This window comes from Scyliorhinus torazame, chromosome 14, assembly GCF_047496885.1.
Source record: "Scyliorhinus torazame isolate Kashiwa2021f chromosome 14, sScyTor2.1, whole genome shotgun sequence".
NCBI classification, from domain to species: Eukaryota; Metazoa; Chordata; class Chondrichthyes; order Carcharhiniformes; family Scyliorhinidae; genus Scyliorhinus; species Scyliorhinus torazame.
In genome coordinates, this window is record NC_092720.1 from 35,707,587 (window position 1) to 35,725,733 (window position 18,147).

General features: G+C 42.6%; 1 protein-coding gene across 2 annotated transcripts in view; it reads right to left on the minus strand.

Annotated features, from left to right (window-relative positions):
• atp1b3a (ATPase Na+/K+ transporting subunit beta 3a) overlaps nucleotides 1-17,740 on the minus strand; it is a 62,449-nt gene extending 44,709 nt beyond the window's left edge. Inside the window, exons 1-3 of one of the 2 annotated variants that reach the window (XM_072473925.1) lie at nucleotides 17,485-17,740; nucleotides 15,062-15,162; nucleotides 5,008-5,136 (exon numbers count right to left, since the gene is read on the minus strand). In XM_072473925.1, the coding sequence (XP_072330026.1) occupies nucleotides 5,008-5,136; nucleotides 15,062-15,098 (166 nt within the window). In that variant the 5' untranslated portion in view covers nucleotides 15,099-15,162; nucleotides 17,485-17,740. The remainder of the gene's footprint in view (nucleotides 1-5,007; nucleotides 5,137-15,061; nucleotides 15,163-17,484) is intronic. The other variant, XM_072473924.1, reaches the window with a different exon arrangement.
• Between the last annotated feature and the right edge of the window lie 407 nt (nucleotides 17,741-18,147).

Here is an 18,147-nt window from a genome sequence, read left to right on the forward strand (position 1 = left end):
AAAGGGAGGCAGTGATGGGAAAAGTATCATTAAGGAATACTCATGATAATACCACAGGCAACAATAGGGAGATGGCAGAAATATTAATGATTATTTTGATTTGGCATTTATAAGGGACATGGAACAAGTAGCCATGACATTGAATGAGGAGATAAGCTAATGAGGTAAATGCATTTAAAGAAAACAAATGGATGTCCTGAATAAATAATCTCAAAGAGGATAAAGCCCTGGTATGGATGGATTGCATGTACATATTTTAAAACAATCCAGGAAAGAGATAGCAGAGGCATTACTACTCATATTCAATAAACAAAAAGTGAGACCTGATGGATAGCTGCTGTAATTCATGTACATAAGAAGGAAGAGAAAAGTTGTCCAGGGAATTATACATCAGTCAGCTTAACGTCAGAAGTGAGAAAAACAATGGAATCCTTAGTAAAGAAGCAAACAGGACAATATCTAGAAATTTAATAATTAATAGATTTCAAAAGGATAAATCTTACTTGACTAACCTTATTAAATTTTATGAGGCGGTAACAGAGAGAGTATACAATGGTAATATGGTAGACGATATGGTAGATAATTTGTCTGGATTTTCAAAAGGCCTTTGATCAGGTGCCTCATAATGGACTAATAAATAAGGTCAGAGAATGTGAAGACAGGGGACAAGTGCCAGAATGGATTGCTAGATGGTTACAAGACTGAAACAGAAAATGGAGAGCAATGGGTGGTTCTTCAGAGTGCCAGAAGGGTTTGCACTAGAATCAGTGTTGGACCACTGTTGTTTACATTAACGACTTGAACTTTGGAATCAAAAACACAATTTCTAAATTTGCAGATGACAAAGTGGGAAGATAGACTGCAACAATTACAAGAGAACAATTATAAACTTGCAGTATGGGAAAATAATTGGCAAATGCAGTTCAACACCGAAAAATGCAAGGTAGTACATTTTGACAGGAAGAATAGGGAGATCAGTTGCTACTTAGAAGATGCAAATCCAGGTGACTGGAGAAACAAAGATATCTTGGTGTTAAACTATATCAATCAAGTTGCTCCAGCTTTTTTCTTGCATTCATCAGGAAAAGTTTTAAATGATCACAATAATATATACCAGTGGAGTAAAGGCTGTGGATTGGTTGACAAATCAATGCCGATTGGCCAAGGCGCTGTCATGGAAAATATGGGTACAGAGAACCATAGGCTTCCCAAGCTCCTTGGTAATTTAAAAAAAGGATGCCACAGACCATCTATTATTAGATATGATTGTACGATTGGGTAGCACTTGCTAAACAATCCTGAGTGCGCGAATAGCTACACTAACAATCAATTTAAGATAATCAGTCGATCTCACAAAGTGCCTCATTTGCTAGAACTGACATACATTCATACACAGTGGCCCGTTCTCTGCAAACAAAATAAATATGTGGAAGCCTTGCCCTGTTTTTGTTGTGATCGTTTTGAAATTTAGCAGAGTTAAACCCAGTGTCTGCGTGGGTTTCCCCCGGGTGCTCCGGTTTCCTCCCACAGTCCAAAGACATGCAGGTTAGGTGGATTGGCCATGATAAATTGCCCTTAGTGACCAAAAAGGATAGGAGGGGTATTGGGTTACGGGGATGGGGGGGGGGGGGGGGGGGGGGGGGGGGGGAGTGAGGGCTTAAGTGGGTCGGTGCAGACTTGATGGGCCGAATGGCCTCCTTCTGCACTGTATGTGCTATGGGCAAGGAAACCTCCTGCTGATTGCTACGTACCGTTTCCATCTCAGCTGATGTGCTAGTATTCCTCCATGTTGAACACCACTTGGAAGAAGCACTGAGGGCAGCAAGTGCACAGACCGAGCCCTAAAGGACATAGCTGCTAGACTGAGACTGCAGCAGTTAGTGAGGAAACTATCAGGGGAAAACATACTTGACCTCATCCTCATCAACCCGCCTGCTGCAGACGCATCTGTTCATGACGGTATCGCACAATACATGTGGAGACAAAGTCCCATCTTCACACTGAGGATACCATTGTGTTGTGTGGCACTACCACCATGCTAAATGGAATAGATTTCAAACAGATCCAGCAACTCAAGACTGGGCACCCATGAGGCGCTGTCGGCCATCAGCAGCAACAGAATTGTACTCAACTACAATCTGTAACTTCAGGTCCAGGCATATACCCCACTCTACCATGACCAGGAGATCGACCCTACTTCAATGAAGAGTGCAGAAGGGCATGCCAGGAGCAACAGCAGACATACCTAAATATGAGGTGTCAACCTGGTGAAGCTACAGCACAGGACTACAGAGCTAAGCGATTCCACAACCAACAGATCAAATTTAAGCTCTACAGTCCTGCCACATCCAGGCGTGAATAGTGGTCGACAAATAAACAACTTTCTGGAGGAGGAGTCTCCACAGATATCCCCATCCTCAATGATGGAGGAGCCGGACAGCACGGTGGGACAGTGGTAGCTCTGCAGTCTCACGGCGCCGAGGTCCCAGGTTCGATCCCGGCTCTGGGTCACTGTCCGTGTGGAGTTTGCACATTCTCCCCTTGTTTGCGTGGGTTCCGCCCCCACAACCCAAAGATGTGCAAGGTAGGTGGATTGAACACGCTAAATTGCCCCCTTAATTGGAAAAAATGAATTGGGTACTCTAAATTTTTTTTTTAAATGATGGAGGAGCCTTTTAGAAGAGTTCAAAAGATATGACTGAAGCATTCGCAACAATCTTTAGTCAAAAGTGCCGAATGGATGATCCATCCCAGTCTCCTCCCAGAGGAGGATGTCAGTCTTCAGCTAATTCAATTCACTCCAAGTGATATCAAGAAATGGCTGAAGACACTGGATGCTGCAAAGGCTATGGGCCCTGACAATATTCCTGCAATAGTCCTGAAGACTTGTGCTCCAGAACTTGCCTCATCCCTAGCCAAGCTGTTCTAGTACAGCTACAACACTGGCTTCTGCCCGGCAATGTGGAAAATTTCCCAGGTGTGTCCTGTACACAAGAAACAGGACACTCCAACCCAGCTACTTACTGCTCATCAGTTTATTTTTCATCAGCAGAAAAATGATGGAAGGGGTCATCAACAGTGCTATCAAGCGGCATTTTCTCAGCAATAACCCGCTCACGGGTGCTCTGTTTGGGTCCCGCCAGGATCGTTCAGCTTCTGATTTCATCACATCCTTTTGGTCTCCTTATTTGAGAAACGATGTACTGGCACTGGAGGGGGTGCAGAGGAGATTCACTAGGTTGATTGTGGAGTTGACAGGATTGGCTTATGAGGAGGGACGGAGTAGACTGGGACTATACTCATTGGAATTTAGAAGAACGAGGGGGGATCTTACAGAAACATAGAAATTCATGAAGGGATTAGATAAGATAAAAACAGGGAGGTTTTTTCCACTGGTGGGTGAAACTAGAACTAGGGAGCAGAGCCTCAAAATAAGAGGCTGCAGATTTAGGACTGAGTTGAGGAGGAACCTCTTCACCCAAAGGGTTATGAATCTGTGGAATTCCCTGCCCAGTGATGCAGTTGAGGCTACCTCGTTGCATGCTTTTAAGGCAAAGTTAGATAGATTTTTGAACAGTAAATGAATTAAGGGTTATGGTGAGCGGGCAGTAAGGGGAGTTGAGTCCACAAAAAAAAATCAGCCATGATCTTATTGAATGACGGATCAGGCTCGAGGGGTCAGATGCTCTACTCCTGCTCCTAGTTCTTATGTTCAAACATGGACAAAAGAGCTGAATGCGACAGGTGAGGTGGGAGTGATTGCCCTTGACATCAAGGCAGCATTTGACCAAGTGTGGCATCAAGGAGTCCTTACAAAACTGGAGTCAGTGGATAACAGGGAGAAAACACCCTACTGGTTGGAGTCGTTCCTAGCGCAAAGGAGATGGTTTTGGTGGTTGGAGGTCAATCATTTCAGCTGTAGGGCATCACTTCAGGGGTTCCTCAGGGTAGTGTCCTAGGGTCAATCATCTTCATCAATGACTTTCCTTCCATCATAAGGTCAGAAGTGGGGAAGTTTGCAGATGACTGCGCAAATGTTCAACACCATTCATGACTCCTCAGATACTGAAGCAGTTTATGTCCAAATGCAGCAAGACCTGGAAAATATCTAGGCTTTGGCTGACAAGTGGCAAGTAACATTTGTGCCAAACAAGTACCAGACAATGACCATCTCCAACAAGACAGAATCTAACCATCACACCATGACATTCAATGGCATCACTATCACTGAATTCCCCACTCAACATCCTGGAGGAAGAACATTGATTAGAAACTAAACTGGACTTGCCATATAAATATTGAGGCTACCAGAGCAGGTCAAAAGATCAGAATCCTGTGGAGAGTATCTCACTTCCTGACCCTCCCCAATCAAATCCACCACCTACAAATCACAAATCAGGAGTGTAATGGAATATCCTCCACTTGCCTGGATGAATGCATTTCCAACAACACTCAAGAAACACAAAACCATCCAGGACAAAGCAATTGCTCCCCCTTCTATAACATTCAAATCCCCCCACCATTGACGAACTGTGGCAGCTGTGTGTACCATCTACAAGATGCACTGCAGGAACTCACCAAGATTCCTCCGACAGCACCTTCCAAACACTACCATTTAGAATCACAAGAGCAGCAGATACCTAGGAACCCCACCACCTGGAGGTTCCCCTCCAAATCACACACCATCCTGACTTGGAAATATATCACCGTTCTTTCGTGTCACTGGATCAAGCTCCTGAAATTCCCTCCCTAACAGCACTGTGGGTGTACCTACACCTTGGGTTGCAGTGGTTCAAGAAGGCAGCTCAGCACCACCTCCTGACAGGCAACTAGGGATAATCAATAAATGCTGGCTTAACCAGCGACACCCACATCCCATAAAATTAACTGAAAAAAAGACAACATTTGTAATATGCACTTGAAGGTTGTTGAACCAAGAATGTTTATTGTTCAGGCCTTCATTATTGACAAACATTTTTCAAAACATTACCAATACAGAATAGTTACCTGGACTGGAAACTCTGTCACGATATTTGGGTGTATAATCATCCAGCATCTGAAGCATAACCCACATCGTGAAGCTGAACAGACCAGCTAGGAAGCCATAAAAGACCAGATAGAACAGAAATATCAAAGCTGTACAGAAAGGAATAAGAAAAAGTTAGTTTGTATTTCCAAGTGTCTTTCATTCCTTCCAGTATCATTTTAAAGCTGACCGTCAACATAATATCCTGCATGGAGGAGTGCATGAGTGGGCAAAACCGAAGAGAAAACGCTGGAAAATCTCAGCAGGTCTGGCAGCATCTGTAGGGAGAAAAAAGAGCTAACGTTTTGAGTCCAGATGACCCTTTGTCAAAGCTGACAAAGGTTCATCTGGCTCGAAACGTTAGCTCTTTCTCTCCCTACAGATACTGCCAGACCTGCAGAGATTTTCCAGCATTTTCTCTTTGGTTTCAGGTTCCAGCATCCCCAGTAATTTGCTTTTATGAGTGGGCAAAAACTACTCATTGGCCGGGATTTTTCAGACCCCCTGTGAAAATCCTGGCCTTTATTTCTAACTTACCAATGAACCAACCAACGTCTGGTGTATCTTTTCACATAAAACCACAACTGCAAACTATAGAATTACAGCAGTGGGTACTGTATTTTGAAGAAAGAACTGAGAAGGAAAAAGGAGGGGGCGAGGAAACCAAAGACATTTATAGCACAGAAGACCATTAAACCCATTGTGTCTGTGCTGACTCCTTACTTAATTAACCCCAAAACTAATTTCACTACCCTTCTTGCTTCCCAAAGTCCTGCAACTTCCACTATTTCAAATATTTCTCCAATATTCCCTTAAAGGATGCAGTGTTCCCTGCATCAGCTACTCTCTCAGCAAAATACTCTTATGCTCCAATGATCCCCTGCCTAAAATGAGATTTTCCTTGCGTTTTAATTCACTCAGTAACGATTTTAAATTTTCCATTGACTCTGAGAGGAGATAGTCCATCCCCGTTCATCCCATCAAGACTGGCTATAATTTTATTTTAAACCTTCTACTTCAGTATAAATAATCCAAGTACCCTAAGATGGAAAATAAATGTAAAGATGTAATACTATGCTCCTTTTTATATAACCCAAAATGTTGTTGGTTGGATTACCTGCACCTATGGATATGGTCCTGGGACAACTTGGACAAAGTCAGGTGCCCTTTGGAAGAAATAAGATATCCTTTCAGATTGTCAAAAGTGGACATGAAAGTGTGTAAAAGGGAGCTGTCAGAAGGAACTGGCAAACGCAATTGTTAGAAGTGTCAAAAGGAACTGTCAAGTTATCAAGGCATTTAAAACAATTTTAAATCTTTGTAAAAACTGTGTGGAGTGTTAAAAAAAATTACCTTCTATTTGACTGTCGAATGAAAAAAAGCCTGAGGGCTCTTTGAACATGATGAGGCTACATCTATTTTACAACCTTCCATTATCACAGTGGGATGCTTGCATTTTACATTTTGATTGACATCTACAAATGGTTCTAGCCTCTTTGAAGTGAGAAAATGAATTCCAATACTTGATTTTATATGGGGTTAAGAACCTGAATGAAATATTCTTTTTTTTTTAATGGATTATGTATTTGATGGAATGTAGATGTAGTGAATGAGTTTTTTTAAAAAATCAAGTCTGCAATAGACGCTTTATTTTATTTCATCGCAGCATGGGCCCTAAGGTCTGACCTGGTGGAGGCTGGATGTAGTGGCATAGAGGATGTACGGGAAACGGGTGGTGGCTAGGGAGCATAAGTTGGCATGAGTTAATACAAAGTTGGTATGGGGTGCTAATGGGCAATCGGGATGGGTAGATGGGCATAGATTGGCCTTGGGTTCTGAAGGACTGTGGGGGTTCGACAGAGGAACAAATGGGATATGATGAGACACGATGGGCGGATAGAGGGACATAGGTTGATATGGGAATTATGAGCGGCCATGAAGGGTGCGGAGAGGGGCATAGGTGCGGCGTGATGAACGTGCGTTATGGGGTGGGGGGGAAGTGATAAGGGCTGGCTTATGTTTTATTTTATTTTTTAAAAATCCCACACAATGCCTTCCTGTGCAGCAAAGCAGGACTTCCACCCAGCCAGCCTCCACACCCAGCCACCTCAGCTTTCACCTGGGGAGCCCACCGCGACTCCCATTTTCACTGCCTCCCCCTCAACTGAAAATCTGACCTTCTGGGGTAACTTCTCCTGGGGCTTGTTTGCAGAACTGGGAATTGTCTACACTCCCGATTCCAGAGTCAAAATTCAGGCCTAAGCATTCGAATCCTTCGGTGACTCTACTCATTCACACTCTTCAGAATCTTTCCATTGAGTGTTTGCTCCCATTCCTCACTTTTTTCTCCCAAAAATATAGTGCTTCATGCACAGCCATATTAAGTCCCTGCTCTACTAGGCTTTCTATGTCTGCCACATATCCTCATCACGAGCACCCACTCCCTCAAAATGTATTTATGGAAGTTATTGATTTTAAGTTGTAAAAAGAGGGCATATTTTACTGTATTGTACAATCTGCCAGGCTTTCCAATAACTGTGGTTAATTTGTCTAAACAAGGAGAATGGAAATGTGAGGAATGTGATCCAAATACAAGCCATGATGAATGTACAAGGGATTAATGAATTAGAATTAGGAGTGCAATTAATTGTTTTGAGAGATTATTACAAGGTTACAGAACTTCAGTATTAAAAGAATGCACACGCTACTTTGTAGACAAGAGAAAGTGGTACCTTTTAGACACTTAATGAGTCTCACTGGGGGATTTTCTAGTGTTTCCATTTACAGAAGGTTGGTAGCCTGATTTGGTCATTTTATCAAAGAGTTTTGTTTAAGATCTTGTTCAATAAAGGATTACAGATTTTAAAATGTTTAAGATCAGTTATCAAATCTGTTTAACCGCACAACAGCTGCATCCACTTTGTCTTGGTGGGTGGAATAGCAAGAAATTGACAGATGCTAAGCTCTCAATGATCTATGATTTACTTATATTGCATAATGTAACTGATATCACTCCTTTTGCCTGAAAAACAAAATGCAAAGTCTTAATCAAATCCATAGAAAAATATTCTTTCCTGGGAGCATAAAGGAACGACTGTAGCTCGGCAATCTAGAGTCCAGGCGACAAATGTGCTTTCCTCCCATTAATTTGCATTGTCATTATTGTTGCATTACAATTTGCAGCTGAAAAGAAGGTTATCTTGTTATATCCATACCAGTGCTGCAATAATTCATGGATTTGGTCAAGAACATTGAATGTGTTACCATTTTATATGCTCACTACAGAAATATCCACTCTTCAGATCTCCATTATAATTATATTTCTTATCACAACTATAGATGTTTATATGGACAATTTTGCTTACATTATAGCATAAAGCACTGTATACGATAACTGATATTCAATAGTTTCTCAGCATTTTTGGACACATCACTGAAATGTAATAAATTAAACTTTATATAGCACCTGTTTATTTGAGATTGGTGTTTATGCCCAGTTGTGATCTCCATACAGGAAAAAGATGAGCAAAGATCCAAAGAGAGGCAACCTGGGGATTAGGTAATTTAACTTCGAGGAAAGTACAAAGATGCATGTTCATCATCGGAAAACTATCAATTTGGGACACGTAAAACAAATGGGGAATTGCTACAAAGAAAGTTAAGATATTGTTTCTGCAGAAATGGAAGCATAATAGTGATCTTCATTCAGCTTTATATGTTTAGGAGCTTGCTGCAACTTTTGACTCAAAATTTAAGTTGATGAACACAAATGCAGGACCCACAGAACCTTTGGAGGAAAATAATCCTTAGGAGAGAGCAAAGATGTGCTCACAGGATTGAAAGAGAACATGAACCATAAAGAACCACAAAGTAAGTAAAACAACACAATAAAGTTCCTTTTCCAAACATCCTCTCTTAAAATGTAAGGTCAAGAAGTTTAAATATAACATATACTAATTTCATACTGACATGTACTTTAATTCTGATTAATATTGAATTTACTTTCCATTAGAAAATTTCTATCAAATTTTTTGCAAATTAGCTTATACATTAAACTCAATTAACTGGCAACAGGTAATTTTGTATAACAATATCTTTACATTTAACCAGTCAATTTCTTGTGGTAGTACATACAGAGGGACCAAGCCTAGCCTTCAGGTAGAGTTGGAGGATATGGATAATTTTTTTATTTATTTAGAGTACCCAATCAATTTTTTTAAATTAAGGGGCAATTTAGCATGGCCAATCCAGCTAGCCTGCACATCTTTGGATTGTGGGGGCGAAACCCACACAAACACGGGGAGAATATGCAAACTCCACACGGACAGTGAGCCAGGGCTGGGATCGAACCTGGGACCTCAGCCCCGTGAGGCAACAGGGCTAGCCCACTGCAGAGGATATGGATAATTGAACCAATGCACACTTCAGTCCTTATTTCAAAGTTATATTTCAACTTTATTTTTAAATAATTAAATTTCATATTATCATTAAATAGCAAAATGTACACTAATCCAAGATGTCGAGAAAGGTTGGAGTTTCTCTGCAGTTGAGCATCTGAGCGGGTGATGGCATTACGGTGCCATCGCTGCTGAGTGTGTGTAATTACAGCTTCTATTGGCAGTTTCCGATGCTAAATGCGGTATTGGGAATTTATAATGGGAAAAGTTGATATAAAGTGTGACAAAAGTTACAGATACAAGATCTGGACATCAACCCCACAAAATAATCTTTCAGTTGTTAGCAAACTTTTATGTGGATCCAATTTGATCAACGTTTCTATTTTCCAGCACTAGCCCATGAATGATCAATGGAAGCAAATTACAATGAAGTATTTAAATTTGTTGATCTGACACAGGAGATAAAACTATGAAAGAGAATTTTATTGTGCTGTTAGTCACTTTGGGTGAATGTTATTTTACATATATTTTCTTTGTTTTCTTAGGATAACCATGGAAGAAAAACAAATTATGGATGATTTTTACAGTACTTACAAGTTGCATGGTCAACGGGAAATCCGGTTGACAACGGCGGGACCGGTAGATCCCGCTGGCGGGTCACCTCCCCTGCCGAAAACCACGCGGCGGGGTGGTCGGTAAATCCTGCCCAATGTTGTTCAAATAGCACAGGCAGAATCTCAGCTCAAGATCAAATGGGGCACAATGCTCTGTTCAAAGTCTACTTCAGCTTGAGACATGGGCTAGGGAGGGACTTGGAATTGGTGGCTTGAGAATCGAGTTTATGGAAGGGGCCAAAGACAATAGCTTCAGCCTTGCCAATATTTATTTGGAGGAAATTTCAGCTCATTTAGGACAAGCAGCGGCACTTCAGAGAGAGGTAGAGGTAGGTAGAGCTGGCTTATATAGGTGTTTGGAATCTGTATGTGTCGTGATTATGTTGCTAAGAGCCAAATATGAAATAGGAGGGGGCAAAGGATAGCAGTCTGGGCAACTCCAGAGACAACAGCACAATGGCAGGAAGAAACATAGAAACTAGGAAAAGGAGTAGGTAAATCAGCCACTTGAGCCTTCTCCACCATTGAATATGATCATGACTGATCCCCATTCTCAATGCCATATTCCCACTTTCCCTCCATACCCTTTTTTGCCATTAAATTCTAAAACAAAATCTATCTCATTCTGGAGTACAGTGGCTTGGCCTCCACATCCTTTTGTGGTGGAGAATTGCACAAGTTCACTACACTTTGAGAGAAGAATTTTTGTCTAATTTCAGTCCTAAATGGTCCATCCCGTATCCGGAGATTGTGCCTCCTGGTTCTAGATTCCCCAACCAGGGAAAATATCCTCCCTGCATCTAGTCTGTCCAGCCCGGTTAGACTTTTATACGTTTCTATCAGATCTCCTCTCATCCTTGTTGACTCTAGTGAATACAGGCCCAGTCGAACCAATCTCCCCTTATTGGGCAGTCCTGCCAACCCCGATATCAGCGTAGCAAACCTCTGCTGCATTCCCTCTATGGCAAGTATATCCTTTCTTAGATGGGAAGACCAAAAAGGCACACAATACTCCAAATGTAGTCTCACCAAGGTCCTGTAGAACTGCAGTAGAACATACAGTGCAGAAGGAGGCCATTCGGCCCATCGAGTCTGCACCAACCCACTTAAGCCCTCACTTCCACCCTATCCCCATAACCCAATAATTCCTCCTAACCTTCATGGTCACTAAGGGCAATTTATCATGGCCAATCCACCTAACCTGCACGTCTTTGGACTGTGGGAGGAAACAGGAGCACCCGGAGGAAATCCATGCAGACACAGGGAGAACATGCAGACTCCGCACAGACAGTGACCCAGTGGGGAATCGAACCTGGGACCCTGGCGCTGTGAAGCCACAGTGCTATTCACTTGTGCTACCCCACTATCCAATTGCTTTGAGTACAGAAGACATCTCTACTTCTGGACTCAAATCCTCTTGCAATGAAGGCCAACATACAATTTGCCTTCCTAATTTCTTGCTGCACTTGCCTCTGCACTTTCATTGACTGGTATACAAGGACACCCAAATCCCTTTGAACATACACACTCCCCAATATATCACCATTTGAATAATACTTTTTGTGTTTTTCACATCAAGTGTATAGATTCACATTTAGCTATGCTGTACTGCATCTGCCATGTGTTTGCCCACTCACTCAACTTGTCTAATTCATTTTGGAGCCTCCTTTCACCCTCCTCGCAACTCACAATTCTGCCCAGTTTTGTGTCATCAGCAAACTTGCAGATGTTACATCAAGGTCATTTATGTATATTGTGAACAGCTGGAGCCCAGGCACTGAACCCTGTGATACCCCACTCGTCACTGCCTGCCACTCAGAGAAGTATCCATTTATTCCCCCACTCTCTGTCCTGTCTGTCAATCAATTCTCGATCCATGTCAATACATTACCCACTATCCAATGTGCTTTTATTTTGCCCACTAGCCGCTTATGAGGTACCATATCAAAAGCCTTCTGGAAGTCCACTGATTAAATCCAAAGAGGAGACATATAAAATTGCCAGAAAATTGCAGCAAGCCTGAGGATTGGGATCATTTTAGAATTCGGCAAAGGAGGCGGAAAGTAGAGTATGAGTGTAAAATTACAGGGAACATAGAAACTAAAAACTTAAAACTTCCATAAATACGTGAATAGGAAAAGATAGTCAAGACAACTGTAATTCTCCCACTGGTTCTCCCTTATCTGTACTACTAATTACATCCTCAAAAAAACTCCAATAGATTTGTTTAGTATGATTTGCCTTTCATAAACCCGTGCTTGCTTTGTCCAATCCCGTTAATGCTTTCCAAATATTCTGTTATCTATTCTGTCTTTTATAATACTCAAGCATCTTCCCCACTCCTAATGCCAGGCTAACTGCTCTGTAATTCTCCTTTTTCACTCTCCCTCCCTTTTTAAATAGTGCAGTTAAATTTTCCACCCTCCAATCTGTAGGGACTGCTCCAGAGTCTATAGAATTTTGGAAGATGACCACCAACTGATATTTCCAGGGCAACCTCTTTTAATACTCTGGGATGTAGATTATCAGGCCCTGGTAATTTGTCATCCTTTATTTTTTTTCCAATTAAGGGGCAATTTAGTATGGCCAATCCACATAACCTGCACATCTTCGGGTTGTGAGGGTGGACCTCACGCAGACATGGGGTCAATGTGCAAACTCCACACAGTCAGTGACCCGAGGCCGGGATCGAACCCGATTCCTCCGGGCTGTAGGCAGCAGTGCTAATCACTGTGCCACCAAACCGCCCAATTTGTCAGCCTTTAACCCCATTCATTTCCCCTGCACCATTTTCTTACTAATACTGATTTCCTTCAATTCTGTCCTCTCACTAGACCCTTGGTTACCTAATATTTCTGGAAGGTTATTTGTTCCCTCTTTTGTGAAGACAGAACCAAAGTATGTGTTTAATTTTTCTGCCATATCTTTGATGCCCATTATAATTTCCATGACTTCTGGCTGTAAGTGATCTACAATTGTCTTGACTATCTTTTTCTATTCACATATTTATGGAAGTTTTTAAGTTTAGTTTCTATGTTCCCTGTAATTTTGCTCTCATACTCTACTTTCCCCCTCTTTTGCTGAATTCTAAAATGATCCCAATCCTCAGTGTCTCTTCGTTGGATTTAATATTATCCCCAATTTATTTTGCAAACCATGGTTGAGCGACCTTTCTTCTTTGTTTTTGCACCAGACAGGAATGAATAATTGTTGTAATTCAAGCACACATTCTTTCAATTGCCTATCCACCGTCAACCCCTTTTGTAAGCTTCCCCAATTTATCCTTGCCACTGCAGGTAATTATCTTGCTGTGATTGGACAGGCCACAGTGGAACCAGGCAAGGCAGTCATAATCAGTTGTACAATGGATGAGAAGCTGTGGAGGAGAATAGTACGGTCAACTGCATCAAAGGCTAAGAGACAGGTCAAGAAGGATGGGGTGCATCATAGTCACACTCACAGAGAGCAACATTTGTAACTTTCATTAGAGACACTTCAGTGCTGTGGCGGGGGCAATCATTTGATTGGAGAGATTCAAACTTGGAGTTGTGGGAAAGATGGGCATCGATTTGGGAGGCAATAACATATTCAAGGATGTCGAAGAGGAAAGGGAGATTGGAGATGAGACAGTACCTTGAAAGGACAGAAGGATCAAAGGTGAGTTTTGGAAGGGAGGTGGTGGTGAGTAGTGATGATGACAGATTTGAGGACATGACAGGAAACCATTTACAATATCTGCTGCCATGAGGGCCAGAAAGGGATGCTGATTGGTCAGCCGTTTAGTAGACATGGGTCAAGAGAGCTCTTTGTTAACAGTTAATTCATGATGTATTACAGAGATATAACAATCTCAAAAAGTTATTCATGACTTGATAAGCCACTTGATCAAGATAGCTGCTCAGTCTTCTGCAATATATTATAAATCTATCCCAAATGTTAACTGTAGATTTGCAACTGGGAAAGAACAATTTAAATGAGTATTAGTAGCCCAATAAAATCAGTTAAAGCTGCCTTATGAGGTATCCTTGAGTACTGTGTCCCGTTCTGGTCATGAAAATACAAAGAAGACATTTAAGACTGTGCAAGAAGAGTTAAGCAACCAATCCTAGAAAAAGAGTAATGAGATCAGAAGAAAGAGAGAGACTCAGGAAACTTTCAGCCTTGAAAGAAGATAACCAAGAGATGACCTTATAAGAGTTACAAAGATAGCAAGTCATTTAGCAAAGATAAACCTGGAACACTATTTCAAAACAAACTGGGAGTAGGACAAGTGGGAACAAGTTTCAACTATAAAAAAGCAGATTCAGGACTGATATCAGGATGTTTTTCTTCACACAAAGATTAACACAAGGAATTGACTCCTACCTAGGGCAGTGGAGGCAAAACCTCTGGAATCACAAACATTTGGAAGCCGTATTGCAATGGAACGGTAGGAAATCATACCACCTTTCTGTATGAAAGAATCAAGATGTGCCAAATGGCCACCCTCATCTATATCCATTTGGCTATTTTGCATAAACCCGGAAATATATTTCCAAGGTATTGTTTAAAACAAAATTGTTATCAAGGTGTTACTGATCAGGGTTATGATTCTGACCAATGGAAAGAACAGAGTTATTCGAGCATCTTCACCACACCGGGCTGTTGTGGTTCAAGAAGATGCTCCACCACCACTGTTTCAACAGCAATTAGGCATGGACAATATATACTAGTCCTGCCAGTGCTGCCCACGCCCTGAAAATATATAGTTTAAAAATCTATTTTACTAGATTGTACAACTTGTGTGTCATATACAATTTAACAGACAACGCAAAAGAATAACCAGCTCTTTAGACTCATATCCAATGTGTAATGCAACCACTGGTGATGACTGGTAGTGGCTATTCACTATCCAATGCCAATATCTCCAAAGAGTATCAACTACTGAACAGATTAAATGAGAAGGAAAATATTACGATCAAGTATTTATCCTCAGGTCATCCCAGTATTGTTTTTATTAGCCAGTGAGAGGGCAGATTCCTTACCATAGGTATGGTTCACCTGAGTGTAGTTCAACTCCATATACAAAGCTCCCGCACTTTCTGTTCCTCAGTTCTCCTTCATACCAGGTGCTGCTTGGAGTATACTATTTAAAATTAAGAGTTTCAGTATTCACAGTCTCATTCAGTGCTTGGCTATTTCTACTTCCACTGTCTATCCAGATCTGAGTCTGCCTACATTGGGAGCTCACAAAACAGGACTGTGGGGAGGTGAGAAGTGTGTTTGTGGGTGTTGGGGAATGTGGTGGAAAACTCCTTTTAAAAATGTTGCAAAATTTTAAGAGTGGCATTGATGTTGATGTCCCCCCTCCCCCCCAGAATACTTTTTTTTGTAGAGTTGAACATGTGAAGGACAAGCACAAAGCTCTTCTGTGCAATATTTTGTATAGCAATAAGTCTCTCTAAACAGCAATGCTAATATTTTTGTGATGGCATAAGCTGATAGAACACTCAATATGGTTGTTGCATGGTGTCCAAGTGATCAGCTGATTTCAGAAACTGTGTTTCCCACTAACCTGCCCTTTTCACTTTTCAAAAATGCTTAATTTGTTATGGGGTTGGGGTGAGGTGGGGAAGGGGGGAAAATAACAGAACATACATGCCTGAAATCAGTCAAAAAAGGCAAATCTGCAGTCAGGCAAAAGGGAGCTGACAATAACGTCACTGTTATAAGCAGATGTTCTTGATAAAGCATAGTCTCACCGCACCTGCATCACAGTTTAGGTAAAAATTAAGGACACAAAAATTTACTGAGGTGCCCCATGCACGAATAGAAAAACTTATTGTTAAACAGTTTAAGACTATCTGAGTTCATGACTTTGAATGGTCTCCTCCTTTGCAGGTGCTCTTCAGGCGAAATTGTTGAAACAACACAACACATTTAAGAAAACGGGCAAGATCACCTTTCGTTTCTTTCACGATAAGCTCTTAAAAAGCTAGTTGAGAGAATTGTCCTCAACCCGACAAACAATATCAGCTTAACCCAAAACAGAAACCTTCAATTATTCAATGCACCTAACAAAATGTACTCAGAGAAGATTTTCCTCCCCTTCCAAACTGTGGGCATAATTCAATAAAAATTGTAGTTTTAAAAGGTCAGAGAGTTTCTGTAAAGTGCCATACAAAAAAAAAAAAATCAATATTGGTGGGACATCAGGACAAATACAGAAAGCAAAACCTATAAATTTACAGCGGGAGTGTTATTGATTTTGTGCAAAATTCCTTTCAAATTATTAAATCATTTAAACTATGCAATTCAATCAACACAAAGGGGAAATTTTGTGTTGAAATCGATTGAATCGCACAACTTGGAATTAAATGCAGACTGCATTTAACACTGCTGCTCTGAGGATCTTTAGTCCGCTTCCTTTCTCCAGTTTCGTCACCAATAGGGATTCCTTTTCTGTGGGAGCTGGATTGCTACAAACTCTGATGAAATGTCACAGCTCCCTTTGAAAAAGATAACTTCAGGGTTCCAAAAGGCACACATAAGAACGACTCGGAAACCTTTAACTAATAAATAGATCTTGGTGCAGATGGAAATGTTGCTTTTGATCCCAGTATCAAATCAGATTTCAATTCCGATTGATGCTTCTCAATCACAGGCAAACATTTAAAATGCTGACATTTATTTTGCATTTAGCTCTGCCGTTTCTAGCAATGAACTCACAACAAATCACAGCACAAACCCCTCCAGCGGGGGGGGGGGGGGGGGGGGGGGTGAGGGAGAACTGGTCAGCGCCTCGCCCAGTTCCAATTGAACATCTTGCTGGAACCAAGAAAGAAATTAGGAAAGACAGAGGAGAAGCCAAGCCGGTCAGATGAAACATTAGGGAGTTTGCTCACGTTAACACCTTCCTCAGCATCGTGACTGGCAGTCAGACGGCTGCATAATGCGCAGGTTTTACCCCGTTTAACGCTCCGTCCGCCCCAAAATCAAATCAGTTGCTGACACCATCCCTTAAATTAATGTAAATGCCTCCGTCACCCCGGCCTCATCTTCTCAGTAGGGTGGGGGTGGAGAGAGATAGGCAGAGAGAAAGATAGAGAGAGGGATAGAGATGGCGATAGAGATATAGAGAGAGAGGGACCCTCAAATCAATCCTGTCTCTATTCCCTGTGGGTAGCCTGAGCGTCCACAAGCCCGGCTAAAGGACCAGCAGCGGGCTATCAAATCCATCACCTCAGGCAGCAAAAAGCAAACCACAAATATCACGCCCCTGCCAAAGCCGACTGCAAAACACACATAAAAAAAGGAAAGGAGCGACTGCCGCATCCGCAACACATCAAAATGCATCGCATTAGGATTTTCGTTCTGGAAAAATAACATGTTGTTGTCGTTGTTGCCGTCTGTCCAGAGGGGCGCCGGCGTTTCTCTGCGCCCCTCACTCTCTCTCCCTGATCCTTACCCCAGCTGCTGGCGGTCCTGCCCATAAACTGGCCGGTGCCCGGGTTGAAGATGAACTTCTTCCACCCTCCTGCTCCCTCCGCGAGGTCCTTCTTGTCATCTTTATCAGCCATGGTGTGAAGAGCAAACCCGGTGAGGGGGGGCTTTAATGTTGTGTTTTGCGTGGTGGGCGAGGGAGATGTCAGGGTGTTGCTGGGGCTGCCGGTGCTCTGCCTCCTCTCGCTGCTGCTGCAGTGAAGAACCGCAGCGGCTGCCCCGCGGGTATAAGGCGAGACGAGCATGCGCTTTGCGCAAAGCGGGCAGCGCGCGGCCGCCGCGCGCACGAGCGGGACGGGCGCCCTCCCGCGCGCGGTGGCCGCGCCGCAAGGCTGGGGGCGGGGGCGCGGTGCCGCTGATGTGTCACTTTGTGTGTGTGTGGGGGGGGGGGGGGGGGGGTGGACACATTGTTGCCCCCTTTCCCGGCGGAGGCAGACAGACAGCAGCGGGGCTGGGTGGAGGGAGAGATCCTCAGCAGGGACATCCCGTCAGCTCCTGGAGCAAGACAGGAAGAGCTAACGGCGGGCACGCGCGCTGCACCAGATTGCAGCCACAGCAGAGCGACAACTGCACCCAAATGCAGTTTTCTCGGAGAGTTTACAGTGCAGAAGGAGGCCATTCGGCCCAT